Below are 27,810 nucleotides of genomic sequence, written 5' to 3'. Positions count from 1 at the left end.
TAAAGATTTTAAGTTGTTTTAGCCAATTATTAAAAAAATATATCTTTTTATAAAAGAACTAAATTTCTTTGGCTACTTCATAAGTGAAGAAGAATTGGAACCGGACTTGTGGAAGTTAGAAGCCATAAAGACTTCAAAAGAAATTCAAAATACAAAAGGATATTAATTCTTTCTTAAGATTAACAAATAAGAAAATAAGTTCATTAAGAAATTTTCTAAGATTGTAAGATTTCTTGTAAACCTTCTTGCAAAAGAAAAGAAGAAGATAGTTTGGAACTAAACTTATATTGATGAATTTCAAAGAATTCACAAGAATCTTGTTGGTTTGGATGTTGTTATATATTTTAAATTTAACAAATTTTTTAAGGTATACTCAAATATAAGTATTTTTACAAATAGAGATTTATTCATATGAGATAGAAGTCTTATAGCTCTTAAACAAAAAAAAAAAAATTACATAAAATTTAATTGAGGTGGTACACTTATGAAAACAAGTTGTTTTTGTTGGTCTATTATTTGAATTCTTAAATAAATAATCTAAAATTTAGTTATATTTAAGTCTTTATTATTAATGTGTTACTTAAGTACTTTAATTCTTTGTCAAGAATGTAGTGATCTATGCCAAAGTGTATTGTGGAGCATGGAGTCACTGCAAGTGTGAGACTTAAGTTTTAAGTCTTAGAAGGGGTCTTGAAAGGAATCTTGGAAGGAGGTCTTAGAGGTCCTTGACTTTCTATTAAAATCCTATTATATTTATATACTCCAAATTGCTAAGATGGTTCATCTTTTTTAAGTTGAGCCTTTGAAAAGGGAGTTTGAGTGTATAGCTTTTCTTATTGTAAATTAATATACTTTCATAGTGTTTATATGTGGCTTGACTTATTATGTTTATTTTTGACTCTTTGTACTCCATTAGAATTTTTCCACTTGTTATTAATGAAAGAGGCTTAGTTGGCCTTAACTTTACAAGATATCTATGTGTACTTGGAGTTACTTTTATTTTTTATTCTAATGATGTATGTGTGTGAATGTTCTATCTACTTTCTAATTGTGATAGGTATTGAGCTACAACTCAAATTAAGTTTGGATTGGTGCTATGTGGTGTGTTTATTAACATTGCTACTTACACAATAGAGATACATATTTATTATTGTAAGTAGTCACTACAAGCATAGTTTATATAGATTCTAAATTGCATGATGTGGTATGTACATGATGTATTAGTGCTTGACATCTTAGATATAAGCATTTAATTAAAAAAAAATCTAAATATATATATATATATATATATATATATATATATATGATACTCATTACTATAAAATTAATTTAATTTCTAATAAAATATAATCTAATATTGAATACTTTCAATAGAAGAGAAGAAATTTATAAGAGACAATTATTAAGACTAAATGTGTTTGAAAATAATATAATAAAATAAAAATTCTTCTTTGATAAAAGATACCAAAGAAAGAAATAGTATAAATGTTAAAGCATTAGAAATTATTAAAGTATTTTTTTAAAATTAAGAATATATTGGAGTAAAGAAGATTAATAGATATATAATCTATAAAATATGATCTTATTTGGTTCAAATAGATAAGAATTTACATACTTTGAAGGAAAGAAAAAAAAAAAAAAACTATGTTTTATATATATAAGATCTTTTACTTAGAATATAGAAAAGTAAGATACACATTAAAAGATGCAACCAAATCATATAATTCGTCTTTATAAAAAGATAGTGTCAATTAATGTATCAAATGTCACTTAGTATGCCAAAAATATAAGCATTCTAATACAACAAAAGGAAAGATTTTAAATTACGAATATATCTTTATAATATTTATTGACTTTATAATGTCATTATTAAAGTATGGAGATTATAATGCTATATTTGTGGTGGTCAATAGACTTAACAAAGTTGATAGATTTATATTTATAATCATGTATATAAAAAATTTATATGAAGAAATAAAAATATTTCTTTAATAACAATATGATTTTTTTAATTCAAATTTATTATATAGATTATCTATATTTATTATAATTAATAGAAATGTGAGATTTACAATAAGATTTTGTTAATATGTCATGAGGCAATTAGGATAAAAGGTCATTATGTCTATAATTTAGCATCAATAAGAAAATAAACAAACTAAAAGAATAAATGACATAGTTTCAATGCAAGTTTGATATTTAGTAATAGATGATTATTTAGACCAAATTAAATGGTTGATAATAGTGGAGTTTAAGTACAATATTACTCTTAATTTATTGATTGGTAATTCATTATTTTAAGTGATTCATGATTTTAATGTATTAAAGTAATAGATCTTATAGAATAAAAAAGAAAAAGAAAAAAGATAGAGCAACCTAAAGTTTCTATTTAGTTGTTTTTTTCTCAATGGATGGCCAAACATGAGGTAATTATACAAAAACTCATACAAGGCTTAAATTTGTCTAACTTCAATCCAAGAAATAAACAGTCATAAATTGTAAAAATGTAGAAAATTTCCAAAGAAAATAGATGTGGCTGAATACAAGCAATTTAGCTTGTCTCACACATCTCACTTCTATGTAGGCACAAAATTTTACCAGACAATATGATATACTTTGCATTTTGTAGAAAAATTTCTATGTATTAAATGTCATTAAGAGCTTAAAATAATATCCAATGTTTATTGTGTTGCTACTTAAGGAGTTTATGGATGAATAAGATGGCTTTTACAAAGATAAGATTAAGATTCTTTTCTTAAGAAAAGGTTTGGATTAAGACCATAAGATAAATAAATACAATCTTAGAAAAAAATTGATATAAATGACATTAAGTACCTTTTACTTTCAAAGGATATCTTCAACAAAAAATTTAAAAGATGAATAAACAAAAATTGATACACTTTCAAAGCTTGGTTACAAAATATAATAACAAAGTGAAAGATTATAGGAATATATATATATATATAAAAAAATAAACTAAAATTTATCAAATAAGCCATAAAAGATGTAAAAAACAAAGATAAGAATGTATTTCTTCTAAAGTAGAGGAAGAAATGATAGAATAAAAATAAAAATAAAATCATTACTTTAAAGAGGTACTTGAGCCAAAGGTTCAAATAAGAATATAGTCAAATAAAAGAATTCTTAAAAAGTTGCATGGCAAATGAGAAATAAATTGATGAAATTAAATTAAAAATTTTAGAAAAAAAATGGTAAAACATATTGATTTGATTAATAAATGCTAAGAAAAATATCACTAAGATGACGTTGTATGAAAAAATACTTAAATATTTATGTATGATAGATACAAGGCTCTTAATAACAAGCCTAAATAATTGACCTTTTCAAAGCAAGTTTCTAGCAAAGTGATTATATATCATTTTTTTATTTTTATTTTTATTTTATTTTGTTTTGTTTTATTTTATTTTTTGTTTGTTTGTTTGTTTGTTTGTTTTTTTTATTTTTTTGTTTTGTTTTTTTTGTGTTTTGTTTTTGTTTTTGTTTTTTTTTTTTTTTTTGTTTTTTTTGTTTTTTTTTGTTTTTTTTTGTTTTTATTTTTTTGTTTTTATTTTTTTGTTTTGTTTTGTTTTTTTTTTTTTTTTAAAAAAAATTTAGAGAGACTCTAAATCAAATAATGGTTTTAAGATGAATATCAAAAATTGGTAAATACTCATGTAGAAACAAAATTAACTACTTTTACAATTCAAAAGACAAGAGTCTTAGAATAATTATAACATTTAAAAAATAAGACAAATAAGATAGAACTATTTGGTATGATAGTAGAAATTCATTAAGAAAATAAAAAATAAAAAAGCTTATGCATTCTAAAGAATTAAAAAAGAGATGAGGAATGCCAAATCTTTCAATAGTTGTGTACTTTGAAAATAAAATTTATTATTGTTTAAAGTTAAGTAATTTATATTTAAAAAATTATAATTTTTTTTGTTAAAATTTATTTTAGTAATTATTCTAAGTAACTATGAGATTTCATCTTAATAAAATTGATTTTTGTAATCTCTTTAGATTAGATTTTTCTTGCAAAGATTAAAAAATCTTTGATAAGATAAATATCATCTCAATGTAATTCTTTAGTTTTATGTATCATTATATCAAATCTTTATATTAAATTATTATTATTTTATATGAGAGAAAAAGAGCCAAATCTTTATCTTATAGTTTATTGGACAAATTCTAAGAATGTTTTTCCTTCAGCAAAAGTACCTACAACCTCAAAGTAGCATGACTAGTCGTACAGAGTACAAAGTGATTCAAATGTGTTCTGAGGTGTTACAACATTATTGTTGGTATGATTTTACTTCTTTTTGAAGGTGATACTTTGATTGATGATAGATTTCGTGGAGAAACGTGGTTCCAGTACTCGCCAGATACTAAATCTAATGAAGGTGGTTTTAGTGCGTGCAAATTGTTGTCAGAGGGGAGGGTCAAGTCTCAGGTTTTCAAAAACCATTGGCACAAAAGCACGGTTGTATGGACGATCTTTTCAATGATCTAGTACTTTCCGTTTATTTGGCCTGTTGTACCCTCCTTTCTGTACACAATATTTTAATTTCCATCAATTAGCCACATCCATCAGTTCTAGGAATCTATAAATAGATATCTACTTGGCCCACATCAAGTTCTAAGTTAGTATTAACTCATCATTTTGAAAGTGTGGAAGTAGAATATGGATCTCTTTCATTTTTGTGGTTAGGAGACTTGTAAACAAATTGCTCAGAATAGAAGAGGTTACAGTGCTGCTGCCTGCCATGGACAATGCACCTTTGTTCGTTCTTATAATAGTGATCTTTATTGCCAATCTTTCAGTAAGTTGTGGCAGTGCAGTCAATATAATCCAAGGTTTTTAAATCGTAAGTAAAAGCCTAAAACGGTTTTAAAACTAAGCAGTGGCAGAGAGCATATCCCGGGGTTAATGTAAAGGAGCAAATTCCCAGTACCTAAATAATACACGAAAATGTTTTGGTTTAGACATGGTACAAAATTAACAAAGAGAGGAACTCACGCAACGCTGGTTAAGAATAGCACATGCCCACTTATGCAAGCATGGTCTGCGCACAAACCCTCATAGAATACGGTCAGCCTGTGAAGGTAGCCTCTTAAATAGGTTCAAGGGTATGGAAGGCAGAGGATCACGGAACCGAGGGTGCCGCAATGCATATACTCCCAGCAGCACTGCCACCACTTGGAATGGTGTTACGTACAAAAGGATAGATGATGTCAAGCAGAAAGCAATGAATACTGCACTTGCCCTGCATAACGTCACCAGTCACCCAATTCTTGTAAGCAAATTCTAAGTCGAAAATCAAGTTCATAGTACTCATTGTTAAATGAAACTTAGTGGATAAACGGCGGACTCAAGAATTAAGGCTGCTTTGAAAGTAGGTATTCTGGAAAGTTGCTACATTTCATACCTTGGGTCACGCCAACTGAGCAAGGACTGAAGCTTCTCTCCCATACTAGCAAGATCACCCAAAGCGTTTTGAATTCGACCAGCAACACCACGCAGCCTCTCGTATCTATATTTCAGGACCTGCAATCAATTTACCATATTTCCGCTTCAGTCTCGAGTTCATGAGTAACGTTGCCAGCTAACAATACTGTGGATGAGTAGTGAAAATGATAAATCTGACCTCTTGGGCTCTGTTGGCCGGCACCACGTTGAACTCTTCTTCAAGTTCATCAGGGTCACCAATGTATTCTCCTTGAGAGAGCTTGGCATCCATGAAGGGGGGCGTCCGTGGACGAAAGCGGTAGCTCCAAGACCCGATCAGGAACATGTACAAGAACACCGTAGGCAAGAAGAGCTCCGGATACCCCACAAGAATCAAATACAGGATGTGCACAAGTACTGTGGTAACCGGGCTTTTCCAACTGCAGATGTCTGTAAACCAGTTCATCACAGCTAACACCCCGTTCAGCACACCCTGAACATCATCCAAAACACATACGTTAGATAATTTCGGACAAGGGGGAAAAAAACGAATACTTATTCTTTGTGGCGGCTAACAATGGCGTCAGAAGAAGATACGAGGCGCATACCATTATTCTATAGTAGTTAGCTTTACTTCTGCGCATGCTCCAACGCTCTGCTTCCGTGTCCAACATAAATTGGACAACTTCTTGCCTCAAAGGAGGGTCAGAGCGCATCAACCTGAGTGCTACAATATTCATGGCAGCCATTCGGAGGCTCTCCATCTGCCTAGGATCAAGAGGATAGAAATAGTGCATTTTTGGCAACTGGGGCTGGAGATACGAGTGTATAAGATTCATTGTAGAGGCACAAGAGAAGCGGATAGCTAGTTCCACTTCGCCTATTTTCTTCACTCCTTGGGGTGTTACAACCAGCAGAGGGTAAGCGTTCGTGTACACATGGTCACTCTCCAGCGTAGACAGCCTAATTCGCACCTTCCCAATTGGCAAGTCTTTCACCGACACTGCGTCTCCCGCCGGAACTGTGTGTCTGTACAACTCCGCACGTTCAGTCCGATAACAGACATTACCAAAAGTAAACGATGCAATTCAAAGAAAAGCGAAGATCCACGAAGTTGCTAGGTGATTTCATACCTGTTGTCAAACACACTGACAGTGAGAACCGTACAGGGATCGTGAACCTCCCACGTATACTGCTCCTGCCAACGAGGATTGAAGCTGTCGAAGATGGTGCGAGTGCGAATCCACTTGGGTCCATACTTAGCGACACAGTACGCGTCAACGCTTCCCCGGTGGTCCTTCGTAGTCTTCATTGGAAGTAGGTTGTTGGCTCCATGTATGCCAAGCTCCAGGACGCCCAAAGGGCGCCTCCAAAGGTGCCTCGCAGTAGGTCGCGTGTCACTGATGTAGTTCGGCGACTCGTCCATGACATGGTAACCACCATCAAAGCAGAGACGAAGATGAATTCGGCCCAAAAAAGATCCACCTGTTCCACCCCCTCTATCCAGAACATACCACCTGATACATGACAAATTCATGCCTCCATTTGAGAATCTATTTCAACATGAAGTACATGTGGTGCAGAAACACAAACTATCCTTGTCAGCAAACATCTTGAACTGTAGAGATGAACACAAAAACATTCAAGTTGTACACATGATGGTATGCCACTGAGTGTGCGGTTTTAGCCACCTGGAGGCAACTGGACGACCATCGATTCGGCGTTCAATGCTGTTAAGTGGAACCCTTGCATGCCCCAGAACCACATCCTACACAAACCGAAACAGTGCATCAGAACAAGTCAACTATAAGAATCATTTTGGCCAGTGCTACATTTTTGAATTAAAATAAACACAAGGAGGTACGTTTGGATTAAGGGTAGGGTATCCTATTGATAGGCATGATAGTTAGTTCAAGGACACTTACTCGATCTAAAACATCAAGATACATGATGTCTTCGAATGGCTCCGCAGCAACAAACATCAAGTCCTCGTTCCAGAAGGGACTACCCGTTCCAGTTGGAGATGGTCTTGTCCGCAACGTCTGATACGGAGCTACGAATACTTTGACGTACTGCAGAGTTCATACATCATATTAAAATTAGCCTCTGTCTTGTTGGAAATTACTAAGAAGGCTTACGTATATATTGACACACTCACATACTCACACACACAAAGAAACGCATTTCGCGGGGCCTAAGATTGAAGTTGTGTATTTCAGAGTTGGAATCAATTACCGGCTCCAGAGGGCGATTATCATGTGACACCAAATCCTGAGCTTCGATTACATTACACCTTAAATACCACAATTTCGGTGACAGATAGACTTTCTGGCGAAATTGGGCCTGTCCACCGGTGTCGGATTGCCAGGCGTCAGGGAAAGCCTCGTCAGCCTGTGTGCCCCACCAAATTGCCACCATGATCTCTCCTGAAATTCACGCCCACATGACTATCATTGGACCAACTGAAAACTACCTGATTTTTTTCATCAGTGCATCAAAACAGACTCTAGAGACCAGCACAAGATTATCCGTAAATCAAACAGCATGCACCACTTGGCTCTCAAGTCTAGTTTCTACCAATTTCCAACCCTTCCAAAGACTTAACTATGACTAGCTCAGTTTCATTCTCCAGATTTGTTTTAAATATAGCTGCATATTGTAAGATTGCATCCCATAGAAGTGTCTAAGTACCTCTGACATTTTCTGTGCCGGTCTTTGCCTCCAGCCTGTACCACTGTGGAGAAAGCGGAGCCTCCGGAGGCTTCCTCAAGGGAACGCCGTGCAAGTCCACCATGAAACCTCCAAGGAAGTCATCCCCAGTAAGCTTGTCCTGAACATCCACTACTGGTGTGTCAATGCGCATTTTTCTTGAACACACTTAGAACAGGCTTAAAAACCAGAAACAACTAGGAGGAGCGTTGACTCACTTCATCCCATACTGAAACCTCAAGGGATCCGCCTTGAATTTTGTCCCTGCCGACCGCAAAAACTTCATTCCACTCGGGGTTTAGGCTTCTCTTAAAGACCCTGGTCACCGTTTTCACAGGCCCTACGGTAATCTTACAGTACTGATCCAATCATAGGGCACGATATCATCAGTGATTCTAAACCAGAAATACACATTACAAAGCTTAAGTTAATTTATTTTAGAAAAATAATAGCAATTAGTGAAAATCACTTGTGCTTGACAATATTCACGATAGTTACTGCCTGCTTCTCATGTAGAATAAAACATTACCATTCAGTCGCGAAAACTGAAATGCACAAGCATACTTACAGGATCGCTCAGTCCAGTTGTATCCTTTCCGAGGAGGCCCCGCGCCCTAACCACGCGCACAAACAGATACATCATCCCCTCAACAAGGTCGAAGTGCTGTTTATGATCAACGGCCTTCCCCAAGTCAGGATTGGTTTCCTTCACGAAGAAATCGTTTTCTGGGACAGTCACTGAGTTGGGCCTTGGATCTGGCTGCCTGTCTGGCATGGCTACATTTTTGTTCGGCCTTACTCCTCCACCTTCGAAAGGATCTTGTCTGACGCGGCCTTCACTGTAGACACCATCTCCTTCATAGGATTTCGTAACCGAATCGGTTGGTTGCCACCAAATCCTGAGCCTGTGGGCAGGCACAGAAGCAGCATTGAGGACTGTCCAAGAAGAGACTGAGAAAGGAGAGCTCTATGTGACATCTGATAGAAAATTATGGTGACAAGCTTAAATGGAGAAAAGGTTGTTAAAACTCACCCCAAATCTCCTTTGATATGTGAGAAGAGACCTCGCTTCTGCAAGGGAAACCATCTGACAGCTTCAGGTCTGTTCGGAACCATGCTAACAGGCACGGTGACCTTCCCCAAGAAACTACTTCGCCTGCCAGTGCCACTGTTCCTTTCGTTTTGGATGTTTATCTCCAAATCTCCCGGCATTGCGACATCCGTAATCGTGAACTCAAACTGCGCTCAAACAATAGCCCAGTGAATTTAGGCTGTATTACGAGTATTTCAGGCATCATTCACTTAAATTTTTTGCGCTGATATCGAACATTGAGCGGAATTGCGTAGTAAGAAACTTTAATGGCATTCAACCCGCGGCAAGTGCACTTTTTTTTTTTTTTTTTTTTCTTTTCCTATTCTTAAATCCCAGCCAAGCCCATGTCAAAATTTACAAACGAATCTTTGCAAGTAATTGCAACACGTCTAAGAGATGTACGGAGAAAGACAGTCTGTACACTCCGAGAGGCTAGAATTAATACCATCCTTGCAACATTGAATTTTCTTTACATCGCAAAACTCGTATCCAGACAATAGAGAGCGCAAATCAGTCGCTGAAAGAACCATTTCCGTACGCCATACCTTTTCATTCCATACTGGATCGAGGTCTTTAGGCTTCACCCTAGTCCTCTTGCGCTGACCATCATAATCCAACTGCACATCCACAAAATGATCGCAACTAATTAAATTTTCAGAGCAAACCCTACTGTTTACTTGAAATGAAGCTCATCTACGCTGGTCCAGCTAAAAATTCTATCCTCAAGCAACATGAAGAGAGTAGCCTCTTCAGCCAAGGTCAACTGTATAACCAAATCAACCACCGCATAATCCTAGTTGCCACTACGCCAACACAATACACAGTTCGTACACAACTACATCTTGAAATTCAAGAGCAGCTCCATGAACATACCACACAGTACGCATTCGTGGAGCCTTGACCATCCTTGGGCATTAGCGCCTTGGCAGCAACAACCTCCACGATGAGCTTGCGCGCCATGGCTACCACCAACTTCCACCACCAGCCACCGACGCGAATACTCTCTTCAAACCAAGATCCTCTAGCTCTCGTTCTAGACTAACCGCAACACCAAGCTCACCATCGTTTTCACAATATCTCGAACTCTCTAACCTGCAGTGAACCCCATCGACCGAGTCAACGAACCTCGGTTCACACATCAATCAACGCCCTCTCAATTATCCCATTTCTTATCTCTTCCTAGCGCTTGTACCATTAGACCAAACCACTAGAGACACCACGCCACTCATCTGCAACCGCTGCCATGATCGTTGGCCCCGAAAGAATTCTGCGTGCAGCCCCCGCCTGTCGATTTCTAAGATGGAGGATACAGACTAGCCTTGAGCTTGACAACCCAATGATTTCTCCTGTGTAACAAACAAGACCGAGCCTTCCCAACGCAGACAATCGCCCACTAGTGACGTGGCCAAGTTGCACGAGTAATTGCGGCAACAGGATTCGGGTCCCGGCCGTGGGGCAGCGTCACAAGTGGAGTCACTGTTCTGGGGGATTCGGGGAACCACTATGAGAGCCGCGTGTTTGACGGGAGGAAGCCTTGTTCCAACAATGCGGCTGCCTGAAAAGCGCTCACCTGAGCTATTAATGAGGAACCTTGTTTCACAAGCAAGGAGAGAATTTACCGCCAACTAGAGACTGAGGGCCCTCCCATATTTTCTACGCCCAAATAATGCCATCGCTCACTTGGAGATCTGTTCTTCGTCTGTTGTCGGTTATTACACAGTCAACTGTTGTCTCCAGCCTCGAAGCTTGCCATGCCTCCCTCCTTTTTTTTTTGGGTTTTTTTATCGTCTCCCGCAGCCGGACGAATTGCGCGGGTCCCACCGCTTTCCATCAGCCTCTCGTCTCTTCTCATTTCTTCTCGCCCCCTGCTTCGTTGCTGTCCCTACCTTGACTAACACAATTTGCGATCGAAGCCGATCTACTTCACTGGACAAGAGTTTCCACCAACACTGAAGAAGGTTGAGGGAAATCGGTAGGAGGCTGTCCCGCTATCACCGAATCAATGTGTCTACTGGGTTTAGATATTCACGGCCATGAAGTTTAAGGCTACCTGATTAGACCCAGCAACCTGGAGTAACACCTGTCCTTCATGTACTCGTACACTGAGCTAATGAAACTGACTGAGTCGGAAGCGATGTCTTCAGCTCATTTGCTCTGAAGCCCTTTCTTACGGTACACAAGGTTCATGGTTGCATGGCGAGTAACTATTTTTTAACCCTATTTTGCTTCAGCCCTTCATGCGTCAGCTTTCAAATTCTGGCGAGGGGACTTATTAGTCAGCAGTAATCACCACCTTCACTGACAACGGCAACCTTCATCACAACCCATGCGATCTGGGATTCAAGTGGAGTTGGAGCAACATTCAAAAGTCTCTCTTTGTGACATCCAACAGTTAAATCCCATACTTACGACGTTCTGTAGTTGCGCTAAACACCAGCGTTTCGTGATTCAAATCTCTGTAATTAACCATCCAAGAGGAAAGAGAGTACGGTGATCAGCACCTTGATTGGAAGATCGCCATCACTCCGGTTACAACGAGCGATTGAGCAGGCTCCATAAACGCCAGTCGACATCCTTATTGCAATATTGATACAATATAATCGCTGCGACGGCTGCGGGGGTCCGTATTAATGGACCGGAGGCGTAGTCATGAAGCGAGACAGGGGCTGGGCTGGAGGTTTTCCCACGCTTCAGTGAATCCATGCCGCCGATTCGCTTCTGACGCACTCTACCAAACCCATAAACTACTCAGTCTTCCATGTTCACGGACAACAAAGGTCGTTGGCCTGGGTAGTAAGGAATCCGTTCTTGCACTTTGTTTGCTGCCAATTCTATGTACAGCTTACACCTGCTGCAGGGTCTGTATGTAGGATTCTGCAAGAAGAAAGCTGATATAACTTGTAGATATTCTGCGCCGTGATCATCGTTTGAATTTTCACTCGTGACGAGGAAACCGACAGAGATACACTGAATTGATGAATTTGTGGGATATTTGGGGCTGCCTGCCATCTGATACAGCACTGTAGGCCGGGGCGTTATATATTTAGCCATTGTATGCATTCTGACAGGATTCGAACCATTACCGCTTCGGATGCCTCCGCCATAGAGTAACTGAGGTGATGACTGTAGGCGGAGAGAGGGGGAAAAGGAGTACATGTGTTTGAGACGACTCTAATTGTGCTGAATTTGAGTGATCACTTGGAAAGGCGTCCTATGCTAGGGTGAGAGCGTAGGACCTACCGCGGTTTCATGGGGGATATGCAGTCAGTCCACGAGATGCCTGCGGAAGAGATGACGGAGCTGTTGTAGGAGTTCGTGATTCTTGAAGCGAATATTTAGTGCATGGGACGACAGCTCTGAGAGTTGGTGGATTGTTTTAGTTTGCTCTTGAGTGGGATAGCGAAATTGTGATACGAGGACATCTTACATTGTTAAAAATTGCTCTGCATTATGGGCTTTCAGTAGACTGTTTAATTGATATTATCAGGTGCAATTGGTGTGGACTCTTGGTACTCTGTGAGACGCTTTTGGGATTTTGTTTCTGGAGGCTAAATTGGAACTAGCCATGGCTGGTGGCCGGAAGCTCATGGTGGAGGTGATTGCCGCTAAAGGTCTGATGCCCAAGGATGGAGAAGGGTCAGCGAATGCGTATTGCGTGGTGCGTCACTTAGTACTCTATCTCGGTCACTCAATCGAGTTTCCGGCAGTGAGGATGGATTAGACCTTCCACAGATTGCTAACAGATGATAGTGTGATCGTAGATGTGAGTGGTTGCCTGTGAACTAGTAGCTGAGAAAGCATAATCACCGGAGGTGGAGACTCCGTCGCATGTTTTGAAGTTGTTTGCCGTGCTCGGGTTACAATCCACCTGGAATTTGACGTTGGCATGGTGAAGTATAGGTCATTTCAATATGTAGTTCTAATGCTGATGAGTGTCAATTCGTTCAGCTGGATTATGACGGTCAGCGCAAGAGGACGAGGGTAAAGTTCAAAGACCTTGATCCTACATGGAACCAGAAGGTGTGACAATTTCTCCCCAGATAGACTCTGGGTTTGGTTTCTAGATCACCCCCAATTTTCATTGCTCTGAGCATCGTTGAGAGTCTTGTGCCGATGTCTATTGAATTACGTGCATTGTGGTTGTTTTTAAGTGCACTTCCTTTTGTAATTGAGTTCGTTGACATGAGTCCTGGTGTGTGTAGTTCGAGTTCACAATGCCTGCAATGAGGATGCAAGGTTACTTAGAAATTAACGTTCAGAATGAGAACAAGAGTGGGACAGGCCGAAGGAGTTGCTTCATGGGTCGCGTGGTAGTTCCCATGAACACTGTTCCTTCTAAACCCGAGGCAGTCCGATGGTATCAGTTACAGAAACGCGGCCTCTTCTCGCACGTCAAAGGCGACTTGGGGTGAACTACACTTTCCCTTCATCGCACAAGCTTTTTGGTTCTGTCAACTTGTTGGTTTTTGATGAAGTGTTCTTCACACTGTATCTGTACTGACGCATTGGCTGTTGATTTTCATTCCAGGATAAAAGTCTGGTTGCAGAATTTGGAGACAGCACAGAAAGGCGGTAAGAACGCCAGAGATATCCAAGGAGAACCGGCAATTGTCGCAGGTGGAGGTGTCCCTAATGGTGATGTCCTCGTTGTCGGGGCAGGAAAGTTAAACAAGGAAGCGAAAGCGGATAGGGTGTCAGAAGGTCCTAGGCCTAGCACAATCACCGTGCCAGAAGCTGATTTCACTGTAAAGGAAACCCATCCTAATTTAGGAAATGCTGTGGATTACAGACAACACCATGATCTCGTGGAGGAGATGTCTTACCTGTTCATTCGTGTCGTCAGGGCACGGAATCTGTCGGGAAAGGATAACAATACTCTGAGTGATCCTGTAAGTTTTTCTCTGAATCAATATCGGAACAAACTTCAATGTCTCACTTGGTTGCCCTTCTAGACGTCAAGTGTGGACTAGTATCAGTATGCAGCGATTTGTAAGACTGATGCAACATGAATTGGTGATGTCAACCAGTACGTGAAGATATCTGTGGGTCCTGTGAAGACGGAGACGAAGTTCATCCCTTGTACTCATAATCCGGAGTGGAACCGATGTTTCGCAATTGGAAAGGACAAAATTCAGGGTGGAACATGTGAGCTTTCCGTATGGGATGCGGTAAGCTGGATGCTTCGAACCACCTTCCCTCCTCGCTGTCCTATATTTGTGCGTGTAATTTGGTTATTGACTGATATGTTTCGCATTGTGTAGGGTAAGATTTCAAAAGATACTTTTCTTGGAGGTTTTATGATTGATCTACACGGAGTTCCCTCTCGGAAACCTCCAGAAAGCCCACTGGCCCCCCAGTGGTATAGGCTAGAGTCAAAAACTGGCAACAAGGCGATTAGTGGTATTCCCCTACAACCAATTGAGTGCTATATCTCACGACGGTTCATTTCCCTGGTTTTAATGGTTTGATTTATTTATTTAAATTTTTATATGCTGGTGCGTTTCAGATATGTGTACTCCATTTTCCTTGCTGCTCGACAATGGAACTTGCTAACATCGCCCTCTGTCTACCGCTGAATCGCAGAAGTAATGTTCTGCATGAATATCCCTGATAAGTTGCAGTGACCATGGCAGGGGATTTAATGGTCTCAATTTGGTGGGGTACCCAGGCTGATGAAGTCTTTCCTGAAGCATGGCACTCGGACACTGGTGAAAGCTCACAGTTCAGATCAAAGCTTTACATGTCACCCAAGCTCTGGTATCTGCGAGTGAATGTCATTGAAGCTCAGGATTTGTTGCCGACTGACAGGCACATGGCGGAGCCGGTACAATATGATCACTATTTACTATCTCCTGATCAGTTTTTATTGGAGTTGTATATTTTCTCTGTTCCATGAGAGTGATGGAGTGCATGACATTTTAATCTTGGAGTGGAGTTTTCACAGTGCCACTCTCAGTCTGCGGCTCATTTGAAGGGGTGTTATTCTGCAGTATGTAAGGTTGCACGTTGGACCGTACCAGACCCTACGAACATCACGTTCTGTAACACGAGGTGGCAGCCCCTTCTGGAATGAAGATCTGTTGTTTGTTGCTGCAGAGCCATTTGATGAGGTGATGCACATCATCGTTGAAGACAGAATTGCTCCTGGGAAGGTGTGGACTTTCTTTGCCAAGACTACTTTGTGCCTTCAGTTGGTTTCCCAGCAGTGGTCGAGCAACGACTTCACAACCGCACTGTGTCATGACAGCTTTTCTCAAACTTAGTTTTAATTTGTTTTGTTACGCTTTGATTGTTCGCAGGAGGAAATCATTGGACATATACGAATACCCCTGATGAGCATAGCACGCCGCATTGATGGACGTCCCGTAGCGTCCAGGTGGTATGTCTTGGAAAGAGATGGTGGTAGGGGAGCTTTTCTGGGTCGGATTCATCTTCGTCTCTGTTTTGAAGGCGGCTACCATGTTGTGGACGAGTCGTCAAACTACATCAGCGATACACGACCTACTGCAAGGCAGTTGTGGAAACCGTCTTTAGGTGTTCTAGAAGTGGGTATACATTGTGCTAATAATCTCCTTCCTATGAAGACCACAAAAGATAATCGAGGAAGCACTGATGCATACTGTGTGGTCAAGTACGGACCTAAGTGGGTTCGCACTCGCACCATCTTCGAGAGTTTCAATCCTCGTTGGAATGAGCAGTACACTTGGGAGGTTTTCGATCCCTGTACAGTTGTTACAGTAGGTGTGTTCGACAATCGGTAAGTTTATTTATATAAACTGCTTTCCTTGCTTCATTTGCAAGGGTAAGCGGAGTCAGAACCCTGCTGGTATTATTTTTGGGATTTTGCTCATGTACCGGCATGCAGGAACACTCTCACTGGCGGTGAGACACTGAAGGATTTACCAATTGGGAAAGTTCGCATCAGACTCTCAACTCTGGAGAGTGATCGAGTGTACACGAATGCATATCCTCTACTGGTGGTCACGCCTCAGGGGGTGAAGAAAATGGGTGAATTGGAGATGGCGGTGAGATTTTCTACCGCTTCCACTGCAAATGTAATAGCTTCTTACCTTCAGCCCCAGTTACCAAGGATGCACTTCTTCTACCCCCTCGACCCAAGACAAACGCACATGCTTCGAGTGGCTGCTATGAACATGGTGGCGTTGAGGCTGATGAGGTCGGAGTTTCCTCTGAGACAGGAGGTTGTACTGTTCATGTTGGACACCGAGGCTGAGCGGTGGAGCATGCGTCGCAGCAAAGCTAACTACTACCGAATCATGGTACTGAGTAGTCGTCTATCGAATGCATCTTGTGCGTTACGTTTGTACTAATCCCCAGAAGCAGCTCCATCCTGAGATAATCTTACTGACACTAACAGTTCTCTCCTCTTTTTGCTACAGGGAGTGCTGGGTGGTTTTCTGGCTGTTATGAATTGGTTCACCGACATCTGTAATTGGAAGAGTCCCATCACCACCGTACTAGTTCACATTCTGTTTCTGATCCTCGTTTGGTATCCAGAGCTTCTCCTCCCCACAGTCTTCCTATACATGTTCCTGGTGGGGGCGTGGAATTATCGTTTTCGGTCACGGACGCCGCCCTTCATGGATGCCAAGCTTTCACAAGGAGAGTTCATTGGACATTTGGACGAGCTGGAAGAAGAATTTAATATTGTCCCTGCGAACAGAGCTCAGGAGGTTCTGAAGCATAGATATGAGCGTTTGCGCGGCGTAGCAGGACGTATTCAGAATGGACTTGGTTCACTGGCCAGTATGGGTGAGAGGTTCCAATCTCTACTGATTTGGCGGGATCCCAGGTACGTGAAATATTGTGCTACTATTCTTCTGAAATCTCATATCTTGTGCTTAGTACACTTTTCTTTTATAGGTGTGTGGTAATAAATGGTTGACAGAATATAATTGTTGGTGTAGGGCAACTGCATTATTCATTGCATTCTGTCTCGTGGCTGCTATTGTCCTTTACGTGACACCGTTCCAAGTGGTGGCTGTGCTGCTTGCTGCCTACATGCTACGACACCCTAGATTCAGAGACCCTCTTCCCTCGGTGCCTCTGAGTTTTTTCAAGAGACTCCCTTCGCAGTCGGATCGTATCTTGTAGTGAATATCACCACTGTACTAGTTCTCTATAGAAAATCATGAGTGTAAATGACGTCGAAGCAGATGAGTGTCTTTTTAATTATCGGACTCCTCCCTCCCTCGATGGTTGATGACACCCTTGTCTAATTAAAATTTTGCACAATGATCCCAATCAACGTACGTTTCTACGAGAGTAATGGTAAATGGACAATTTTCCAATAGGACAGAACTAGCGGATAGTAATTTGGAATCTATCGATGTAACGTGGCTTCAAATTTCAGCAATTTGAAATGAACCATCTTTCAACTCGTTGACCGAAACTATCCAGATACTTCTCTATTCTAAATTTTTCTTTACTTTATCATGCGTAAAATAATTATCATCATGCGAATCGTAGCCGCTTTTCTGTGCCGAATGCAAGTTATGTTGCATATGTACAATTATTCTCCTCTGTAAAGAATTAAATATGAAAGTAGAAAAATTGCACATAAATTTCGCCTCTTCGGATCTTTTACCTCAAATATCTCTAACATACATTGTGACAATCTCTCATATGCAAAATCATAACCCAAAATTTGTCAAATAATGCCAGTACCGATAGTGGATTTTAACACTCGGATAATCTTCTCCATCATTCACATGTAATGTGAAGGAAATACCTAAATGACATTTGGCACAAGAAAGACCGAACAAAATGTAAAGGTAATGCAACTACTGAAAAATCTCAACCTCTTCACATTTCTAACTACCTTACTCTAGTTAATATACGCATGATTTCTTCATATCCAACTTTCCCAATTACTAGACGAGCTTCCTGTAACTGTAGCCTGTCACACCCACAAACGTCGTCGTTTAGAGAGTCGTTTGGACATTTAGATACTGTGCACAGTATTACAGTCAAGGAAGTGGTTACGCTTGTTCAAAAATACACGAGATGTGACTGTCGCCAAAAACTAAAATTGGACAAATTTCCCAACCTTACACCATGGTTTACATTGAATCAATGCGGAAATAGCCGTTGGAGCAGCAAGATTCTCTTCACAAGATTTTCAAGTTCAGGAAACCGACTTCAAACCCAAAGTTAATTTCTACACATTTCCAAATGCGAAGTTAGCAGCTTCCAGTAAACAAGAGATGAAAACGATGCGGTGGGAGGCAACTCTAAATCCTTTGCTTCAAACATCAACATGTATAGCTGGAAGGAAGAGCATACCAGACAGTGGGATTCACATGTTTCTGAGGGAGTTGATGACGGGTGCTAACGGACCGCCAGGGACGCAGACAAGGAGGAGCAGCAAGGCAACCAGGCCGGTGAACAGTGAGGGAGTCTGCCACATGCCCACTACCTCGTCCACGACCTCTTGGCTCTGTTCCATCACTCCAGGAACTATGACGACCGTCACGATGAGGAAGATTAGAAGGGAAACAATGAAAAAAGGAAGCATTTGTAATCTCTAGGTTTACAGACAAAGCCAAGTGGTACAGCGCTAGAGTAATCTCGAAGCGGAGGAGGTCTGTTGAAATTCAATCAAACCGGAAAGAGCTCCAGATATGAAGTAGCAACTGGTCAAATTTGATATCTACAATCGCTGTGACGGCACAACACAAGTCGCAACCCTGACACACGATTCGCCCGCTGGAAACGTCGGTCGAAAGCTTGAAGCTAGTGACAGAAGCAACCCGATCATTAACCTACTGTCTTTCTCTCCAAACAAAGTGTGACTTGTCATCATTAAGGACACGCGCAGACAATAATTCGAGAGGTGTTTCTGAAACAGGAACTAATGCAATAAAACTAATAAAAACGGAGAAACGATACCGTGTCAGTATCTTGAAATCTACTCTTTGATGTTCAAACTCTCACCCAGGCCCACATTCCTCTCTCTTTCTGCTGGAGAAACAGCAACCCAGCATTCAAATCTTTCTCATAGAACAGATGGGTGAAACATGTAACTAAGACTTTAAACATTGAGCCAGGGTCATTTCCCAAACTGGGTCATCCAGCAAAATCTCAAAATGAAACTTGTAGTTAGACAAAACGCAAAAAGAAAGACATTGTACCCACTGTCAGCTGGCAGAGTATGTTTGTTAGGTATCTCGTGATCTACAGACACAATCGTTCAATCGAATGGGATTTCAGCCGATGCAGCTACTGTTTTGACCTGGGAAAACACTGAAGTAGCATGCGCGAGATCATAAACTGGTCACGGTCAAGAGGGTTGTTCACGCGTTCTTCCCAACCCACCAAAACCAAAAGTGTGGTTAATAAAAGATAAGTTCGCGGGTTCCCCAGGAAATAAACTTGCCTGTTAAAGTCAAAGCACATTTCTTTTAGGGCATGGAGGAAATTATTCTGATGACGTACCCCCAAATAGTTACTCGTATCCGTTGCGGAACGAAGTTGCTCAGACTTTTACAAGGCTCATGCAAAACCCCAGCGGGTTACCAGTTGGAAGAAGCAGATACCATAGCGACAAATTGTAGCCGAAAGTAGACAAGATGAACAGTAAATATTGCAACTAAGTGTCAAAATGCGCAAAATCATGTATTAGTAGCTGGCTTTGAGGTAGACAAAGATCTACCTGTAGACCTAGCAACATATTCCTGAATTGAAATGAAGCTTTGAGGGTGCATTTATGAAGTTCTTCGCTAATGCACCCATTCTTCAATTGAGAGCTTTATAGTGTATTAAAACCAAATGCTTCAAGATACTTTCATATTCTCGTTCAAATTGGTGTTGACCTTCGCATGCAGCTTAGAGCTTAAGCAATGTCACATTCATACGGGTGTCTCAGCAAGGGGGTAAGAGTTGCAACCGGATGTGAGAAAGAGATTCTCACAATCTAGGTTGATTCCAATAGAAGCCATCACATTCAAGAATCGATTCAGAATCGCGGGGATGAGACTGGTCTCTCGGGAGAGAACTAAGAACTTTTGCTGGATTGTATTAAGTAAAGGGTTTTCTGTGCACGAATACACCAGCACTGCATCGTAGCCTTTACTTGGTAATCCTTCGAGAGCGATAATCCAATACGGGGCGTCCAACCCCTGATTATATATTTCCAATCTGCCTTTCGCAGTGGCATTTTGGGTGGCAATAGCAGGGGTGCTCCATGAAACAGGATGGAAGGGCTTGCCTGAGTCTGCAAGAATGACCTCCAAAGCAGCGCTCATGACTGAGATGCTCGTTTTCATTCGCTCTGCATGAAGTGCGATGCTCTGCTCTACAGATCCAATTAGGGTAGATGCTTCCGTCACGTCTACTGAGGTCACAAGCTCGCCTGCCATGATGAGGTTCACAACCACCTGCGAGGAAAAAGAGATCGTTTGTTGGCGTAGGGAAACATTACAAGCGGAGGTTATGCAACCGCTTCAAGATAAGGTCACAAGATACGTGCAAAAAATCGAGTTGAGGACTGATATTAGTTTCTCACCTGGTCGAGGAGGCTCCTAGCAGTGGCTATCTCGTTTACGAATTCAACAAACACATTGATGTGTTTGCCAATTGCGATCATGGCCAGTCTCATTTGCTCGACGATGGCTGTCGCTGTACCATTGCCTTCGCTAAGGCTGCCATCGAACTTCTGGATGGCTTGCACATGCTCGGCCAACATGGTGAACTCCTTGGAAATGTTGTATCCGCAACCCTCAATCTGCTGTGCGACGTAGTCAAGAATCTCCGTCTGGTAAGGGAGCTCTTTTTTCACCATGAATGCAATCTTCCGGAGCTCGGTGACGGACTGCATGAAATTACTCGAGGTGTCAATTAACGAACACACATCGCGGGCATTCATGCACACGTCTCTCGAGGCAGAGCTGACACTGGTTATCCCCAATGTTGCAACGGGATCCAGGGTGCGTATCCCACTGTAAAGAACGGTGAGCGAGGCGCCTTGATTCGTATCATTCGATAGTTGCACTGTGTAATTCGCTTGGAGACAGCTCGATCCTGCTTCGGTCATGAGCTTGTACTGCGCCGTGCTTCCTATTTGGTGCCACAAGCCCGCGTAGGCTGCGATGTCGACAATGTCGAATGAGGAGACCTCGGGGCATGTGCCAAAGTTGGAATTGGCTTTTACACAGAAAGGACTGAGATCGATCCCACTAATGACTTTCGCAAACTGCAATGCGATGAAAAGAACCAGGAAAAACAGAAGCCACAAGGTGTGTCTCGCACCCATGCTTCTGTCGTCTTGCTACGATTGTCTTCGTTAGAGTAGGAGATATCTTCTCAACTTTTCTACACCGTAACATGAGTAGAAATCTTGAATACTATGGGCGTCAGGAAGTTATCAAATATGTGCTATAATTTCTTGGAGTAACCCGAGAGTAACAAGAGCTTGACTGCAGAATTAGGTGCGACACCAAGTCGATTGATTTCTTCAACGTCTCACCCCGGCATCAGACATTCAGCTTCGGTTATATCATTGAGAAACAAGATGTCATATTCAATTGCCCTGCAGAAGCCTGACCGTGCATTCAGCTTCAATTTCCATTCATGAATCTGTTGTTTGCCACCATTTTCCAAATCTTGAAAGGTCAACGTTACGCCAGCATTGGCATACCCGTCAATAACGGCTGCTTAACCGCCCATCTCTTCCCGGTGACACCACACGTCATATTCACGAGGTGGGAGATTCCACCATGCAGCTGCACGGAAGTCACAACTTCGACCAATTTCGTGAAAACGTTCAGGTTTGAGAAGCAAATCCGAAGCCTCTCCCTCGAAGGAATCGAAGGGACCAAGGAAACTCTCGAATGCAATCTGGCGAGGACTAAGTAGGTGGTTTTCAAGTGGAACCTGAATGCTGGATTCTTCCCTATGCCACCTATTAAACGCGATATCTGCTGAGTTCACCCCACGTTTATGATTTCAAACCAAATAAAAGACCACCCACCTCGCGTCCCCATCTCCATCTCCAACTCAATCGCAATATATTTGCGGGTGCGTCGTGCCGACGGTGTCGTGATGGTGGATTATCACAGCACTCGCAGACTGCAAGCTCACTGCATCCACATTTTCTTGTCAACTCACAGCAATGCTGAACATCCCAAAACTCATCGAATTTTCTCTAGTCGACTGGAATTGAACATGGAGTGCAGATCGGTGATGAATCGGAGCTCATGGTTTGATTCAGGGCGAGCACACGCAGTCGTGACAATTTTAGCAGTTGAAGTAGCAGGTGCGGCGTCTTGCGGTACATCAGGAGTGTCTGCATGCTTCATCTTCTTCACATGCAGATCCTTCCTCGCAGTTAGTGACTAATTTCGTTTCCAGCGTCTTATGCTTCTATTTATTGCATACTTCGTTTTATTTTTGTTTCTCCTTTTTTAGAGAGTGGTGTCCTTTGGTACATTTATATTGGTACTATGACATTTTTCTCCTATTTTTATGAGATTTTTTCCCCAGCAATTTTGTTGGTTTGATACTCTTTATTGTGATGATAACACAATATAAGATTAATGAAGATGTTTTAATGGTAGGCATTAAAGATAACTGGGAGAAGTTTGTATTCATTTTATAATTAGATCAATCTACGCTCAATTATTATTATTATTATTATTATTACTATTTTTATATTGTAGGGGTGAAGAATCTTGAGCAAGTTTCTATCAGGCATGGTCGGGATTTTACAACTGGGAATTAAACCTCTAGAGTCCAACTTGCATTTTTACCTCAACAATGCAAAATTCAAGTATAAAAACTACAAGGTAACATCAATTTATATCTAAAGTAATAAATTCTTATAAGAATTTAATATTTTACTAAATGAACACTGTTGGCAACAAGAAAAAAATTAATAAATAAAAGAGATTTCATTCAAAATTTTAACTTTAATTTTACTAATATCAAAACTTGTAACTTGTAATTTTTTTTAAAAGTAATAATTGTGATATTAAAAAAACACTTTTCGAAGTCAACTCGTTATACATCATTTTTTATCATCTAACACAAACAAAGATAAATTTCTTATTATTTAATAAAGATGGTAAATGAATAATGCATTTAATAATAAAATTTCAAGAGTAGTATAATATAATTTGAATTTAATAATAGTAGTAATTTTTTAGAAATTATTTGATAAGAGTAACAATCTATAAAATTAATTAAGATAACAAAAACTAACTACAGATTTTGAAGAAACCATCACCCATGTGAGTCTATAATTTGACATTGACTTGTAGAATTTTAGCAAAATTATGAAACTCTTACATATAATGACTAAATAAATAATTAAACAAAAAAATAGAAGAATTAATCAAAAAAGAAAAGAATAGAAAAGAATCAATAAACAAAACAAATTGGCATTTTCTCTGCTGCAACGGATGTGATCCTCTGTGGTCCTTCAATCTGTTTCTGTCTTGTACCCATTTCTAACCCAGTTCAAATCTCTTGCACAACTGTAAGTCAAATGATCTAATATTGCATGAAAAGCAGAGTTTGAACTCTTAAGTCAGACATCCTCAAGGCATTTAAACACAGCAAAGAGATGCACTTGCTCTTAGCTTCCCAAACATTTTGTTGATTCATATGAGCTTCAGCTTTGGACTCTTGAATCACAAGAACAATTCTGCATGCTATTTTAAAACATTCCACTCTTCTATCATCGACTTGAAATCACCGTAAACATTCAGTCTATGTGCTTTCTGGCACTGAACTTGATCTGTTATATCAAATAAAAGGTATTTTGCTCCTAAAATAGGTGTGAATTGGATGATAGGTAAACTAGATATGTTCATACATCTGAGATGGATGAAATCCAAAATACTGAATGGATGATGGCATTGCTGCTGAACCCTAATCCTAGATATATACACAATAGATGAATATTACCAACATCCCCTCTTAGACTCAATTTGGAGTAAATATATAGATGCTGCTCTTTCAATCATCATTCAATCATTTTTTTGTTTGTTGTTCTTGTTTGTTTAAGACGCACCTCTATTGCCCAAGTTGTCATTGACTAGTAATTAGTGAAGAAGGAGTCTAAGTTGTTGAGGTGCACAAGCATATCAAATCAAGTATTGAACTTTAAAAGGCTTTGCTTGATTTGTAACTTATGTGGTCATTGTAAGGTTTGCTTGTGAATTTGGTGATGATGCAATCCAATTGTTATTACTAAACTATTTTTCTTATTTTTCTTACCTTGTTTGTATAGCTATTCTTAAAAAACAAATTGCATAATATAATGCTCCATCTATATGTCTATTATAGTGTTGTTTTAGTGCCAACTATGGTGCTATTTGAGTTTGATGGCCTTAATTGTTGTTTGAGGGCTTTTGAGAGGTAGAATTATGTGAGAGGTTCTAAAGTGGTAATGGCAAGTATAGTGTGGATTGTAAGTCAAGGATGGTAAAACTTGTTTAATGCATTGGAGGTATTGCTAGAGATAATTTTTTTGATTCTACTTTGTCTATTTTTGTTTTGTCTCATTGCAATCCTACTTTAATCAAACATGTTCAAGGCTTCTTTTGCAATGGTAATTGCTACAAAGTCTATGCAATGATTTGATTCAAAGAAGATAATTGTTGATGTAATTTACAATAAGAAAGGCAAGTGGTTGATCAAAATCAATGGATGGTACATTAAGCTGGTAGAGCCATAAATTTTAAATTACAAGGATTTTGAGCCTATCATGCTATTGGCACTTATAAATGGTTGAGGTTTCTTATGGTAATTTATGGTGGTTGCTGAACTTATTATTATATGGCAACACAAAGTTGAAAGTAAAGGTTTGGGCGAGACAACAAAAAGATGAATAATAAAAAAAATATTATGATAATTTTAGAGCAAAAAGAATTTTTGAGAGTGATGGAATTGTGCTGGAGTTAACTTTCAAGAGCATGATCACTACATTTGATTTAATATTCATAATTGCAAGATACAATCTTCTTTTTAAAATATACATACTGCAATGGAGTACCAAAATTATTAAGATGTTTTTGAGAAAAATAATGTAAATATTCTTTTAGAGCATTGCTTGTATGATTGTTCAATTGATCTTTAAGAACAAGTTTAAATGCCAATTAAACCAATTTATAGCTTATTGCAAAATAATTTGGCTACATTCAAGAAATATATTGATAAGAATTTACCTACAAACTTCATATGTGATTCTAAATTTTCAACAAGAGCTTCTATCTTATTTGTGAAGAAGAAAGATAGATCATCGTAGATGTTTGTAGACTATCAATGACTCAACAAGATCACTATCAAGAATAGATATCTTTTATCTTTGATTTTAGAACTTTTTGATTAATTGAATCAAATAAAGATTTGTTTAAAAATAAATCTACAAAGAGCATCTAATTTAATATGCATCAAATAAAGAGATAAATTGAAGATAGTATTTTGAATCAAGTATGGATATTTTAAATATAATATCATATCTTTTAGACTCATAAATGCACTAGTTACTTTTTAACATCTAATAAATGATATATATATATATTGATGATTTTGTAATCTATTATCTAAATGATATTCTAATTTATTCTAAGAATATAAAACAATATGAACCTCATGTTTGTCGTATGTTAAAAAAACTTAGAGATGCATGACTATATGCCAAGATAGAAAAGTATGTATTTTATACTACTCAAGTTGACTTTTTAGGATACATCATTTCAAATAATGACCTTATGATAAATCCTAAGAAGTTTCAAACTATCATAGATTTGAAGGTTCTAAAAATAATAAAAAATATCCAATATTTCTTGAGATTTGTCAATTATTATTGGATTTTTATTTAAATGTTTTTCAAGTTGCAACTCTTTTTATATGTTTGACATGTAAAGACAAAATTAAATGGAGCAAAGAAGCTAAAACATCTTTTAAAGCTTTAAGATAACTTTTATTTTTTTCACCAATCTTGTATTATATTGACTTGTTTAAGACATTTTTCTTAGAAATAAATGCATCAAACTTTGTTTTAAGAGAAGTATTCTTACAAATAAGAAAAAATAAAAAATTCCATCTAATAGCTTTCAATTTCATAAATATTTAGTAAATAAGATTAATTATAAAATTTACAATAAAGAATTTTTATAATTTTGAATTTATTTTAAAAATACTACTATTATCTAGAAAGCGCTTTTAATCTACTCATTGTATATACACATTACAAGAACTTCAAATATTTTATATCACTACATATTTTAAATTATTGCAAAGTCTATTGGAACTTGTCTTCATCAAGGTTTAATTTTAATATCAATTATAGATTAGAAAAGTAAAAAAATTTATCAGACATCCTTTTTAGACGTTCTTATCTTGTATCAAAAAAAAGAGATATAGCTTTTAATCAATAAATTATAATTTTCTTAAAACCAAAGCATTTTCTTCTTTGAGTGATGAAATTAACATTGACTATTGATTCAACTTTTTTCAAGTAAATTTAGTCAAGTATATCTTCTAATCTTCTTATTTATGATATTAAAAATAATTCTTCTAAGACTCATGATACTTCCAAAATTTGAATTTAAGAACAATCTATTCTATTTTAAATGTCACTTATATTTTTCAGAAGGTGAAGTATAATTATGATTCTTCAAGCTCATCACAACTTTCTAATAGTTAGATATTTTGGATACAACAAAGCTTTGGAGCTAATATCTAAAGATTTTTGGTGGCTTCAAATATAGAAGGCAATTAAAGACTTTATAAAATCATGTATCATTTGTTCAAGATAAAAAAATCTTTGTCATCAATCTTATGGATTTTTTAAGTCATTACATATTCTAAAACAATTATGGTCTTTTGTTTCTGGATTTTATCACAAATCTTCCAATCTCAAGTTCTTATGATTCTATATTTATAATAATGGATTATTTTACTAAGACAATACATTTTTTTATCTTATAAAAAATCTATTACATGTGAAGAAATAGCTAAATTTTTTCTTCATAATATTTATTGCTATCATGGATTTTCAAGGAATATTATATTAGATATAGAAACTTAATTTCTATAAAGAATTTAGAGAATTCTTCTTAAAATTTTAAAGATGGACATAAAACTATCTTTGGCTTTTTATCTTCAAAATTGATGGACAAATAGAGTGAATGAATTAAATTTTTTGAGTAATATTTGAAGTATACTATCAACTACTATTAAGATTATTGGACAACTCTTTTGTCATTGGCAAAGTTTGCTCATAATAATATAATATATTATTTTATTTAACAAATACCTTTTATTTTTGAATTATGGCTATTATCTATAATTTGATATTTTTGACTTTTTAAAAGTTAATAATCATGCAATAGAAGATTTAAAAAATTATTTATGAAAGTTGTATGCAACAAAGAAGGTAAAACTAAAAGAAGTTTAAGAATGACAATAAATCAATATAGATGTCTATTTCAAAGAACAATTTTAATTCTATGTGGACAACAAGATATGATTATTTTATTATAATATCATGATTATTTGCTCTTGTAACAAGTTGGATTACCATAGACTT

General features: G+C 38.2%; 2 protein-coding genes and 1 long non-coding RNA gene across 5 annotated transcripts; 1 reads left to right on the top strand and 2 right to left on the bottom strand.

The window, feature by feature from the left end:
* Positions 1 to 4,780: 4,780 nt before the first annotated feature.
* Positions 4,781 to 11,243, bottom strand: LOC112293485 (FT-interacting protein 3). Its single transcript, XM_024542956.3, has 14 exons — positions 10,125 to 11,243; positions 9,797 to 9,868; positions 9,192 to 9,397; positions 8,727 to 9,063; positions 8,377 to 8,517; positions 8,141 to 8,279; positions 7,685 to 7,875; positions 7,375 to 7,521; positions 7,141 to 7,217; positions 6,583 to 6,966; positions 6,058 to 6,478; positions 5,649 to 5,942; positions 5,430 to 5,548; positions 4,781 to 5,267 (listed from the first exon to the last, which is right to left on the bottom strand). Exons 1-14 carry the CDS (start codon positions 10,209 to 10,211, stop codon positions 5,081 to 5,083), a joined length of 2,802 nt encoding a protein of 933 aa, XP_024398724.1. The 5' UTR covers positions 10,212 to 11,243; the 3' UTR covers positions 4,781 to 5,080.
* An 812-nt stretch (positions 11,244 to 12,055) lies between these two features.
* On the top strand, positions 12,056 to 17,664 carry LOC112293484 (FT-interacting protein 3). Of its 2 annotated transcripts, XM_073539578.2 has the most exons (13): positions 12,056 to 12,909; positions 13,200 to 13,271; positions 13,454 to 13,659; positions 13,780 to 14,140; positions 14,279 to 14,419; positions 14,513 to 14,651; positions 14,885 to 15,075; positions 15,242 to 15,403; positions 15,551 to 16,008; positions 16,117 to 16,276; positions 16,451 to 16,531; positions 16,652 to 17,064; positions 17,180 to 17,664. In XM_073539578.2, exons 1-13 carry the CDS (start codon positions 12,817 to 12,819, stop codon positions 17,364 to 17,366), a joined length of 2,664 nt encoding a protein of 887 aa, XP_073395679.1. In that variant the 5' UTR covers positions 12,056 to 12,816; the 3' UTR covers positions 17,367 to 17,664. The 2 variants fall into 2 exon arrangements, with proteins under 2 accessions (XP_073395679.1, XP_024398723.1); XM_024542955.3 differs by having other exon boundaries at positions 12,066 to 12,909; positions 16,117 to 16,531.
* A 246-nt stretch (positions 17,665 to 17,910) lies between these two features.
* On the bottom strand, positions 17,911 to 21,852 carry LOC112293487 (uncharacterized). Of its 2 annotated transcripts, XR_012219218.2 has the most exons (5): positions 20,779 to 21,852; positions 19,710 to 20,650; positions 18,558 to 19,576; positions 18,322 to 18,432; positions 17,911 to 18,171 (listed from the first exon to the last, which is right to left on the bottom strand). It is a non-coding gene; the product is annotated as an uncharacterized LOC112293487 (long non-coding RNA). The 2 variants fall into 2 exon arrangements; XR_016507017.1 differs by having other exon boundaries at positions 18,558 to 20,650.
* Positions 21,853 to 27,810: the final 5,958 nt, after the last annotated feature.

The sequence above is a fragment of the Physcomitrium patens genome, chromosome 16 (assembly GCF_059467195.1).
Source record: "Physcomitrium patens ecotype Gransden chromosome 16, ASM5946719v1, whole genome shotgun sequence".
Lineage (NCBI taxonomy): Eukaryota > Viridiplantae > Streptophyta > Bryopsida > Funariales > Funariaceae > Physcomitrium > Physcomitrium patens.
This window is presented reverse-complemented; position numbering and strand designations above follow the sequence as displayed.

Bases quoted from the DNA above. Each gene is read 5' to 3' on its own strand.
- LOC112293485 (XM_024542956.3), bottom strand. From the start codon at position 10,211: ATGGCGCGCAAGCTCATCGTGGAGGTTGTTGCTGCCAAGGCGCTAATG. The intron at 9,398-9,796 runs GTATGGCGTACG...GTTTGAGCGCAG, and splicing joins ATCCAGTATGGAATGAAAAG to TTTGAGTTCACGATTACGGA. The intron at 9,064-9,191 runs GTGAGTTTTAAC...GCCTGCCCACAG, and splicing joins CATATCAAAGGAGATTTGGG to GCTCAGGATTTGGTGGCAAC.
- LOC112293484 (XM_024542955.3), top strand. From the start codon at position 12,817: ATGGCTGGTGGCCGGAAGCTCATGGTGGAGGTGATTGCCGCTAAAGGT. The intron at 14,652-14,884 runs GTATTCCCCTAC...TGACCATGGCAG, and splicing joins TGGCAACAAGGCGATTAGTG to GGGATTTAATGGTCTCAATT. The intron at 16,532-16,651 runs GTACTGAGTAGT...TTTTTGCTACAG, and splicing joins CTAACTACTACCGAATCATG to GGAGTGCTGGGTGGTTTTCT.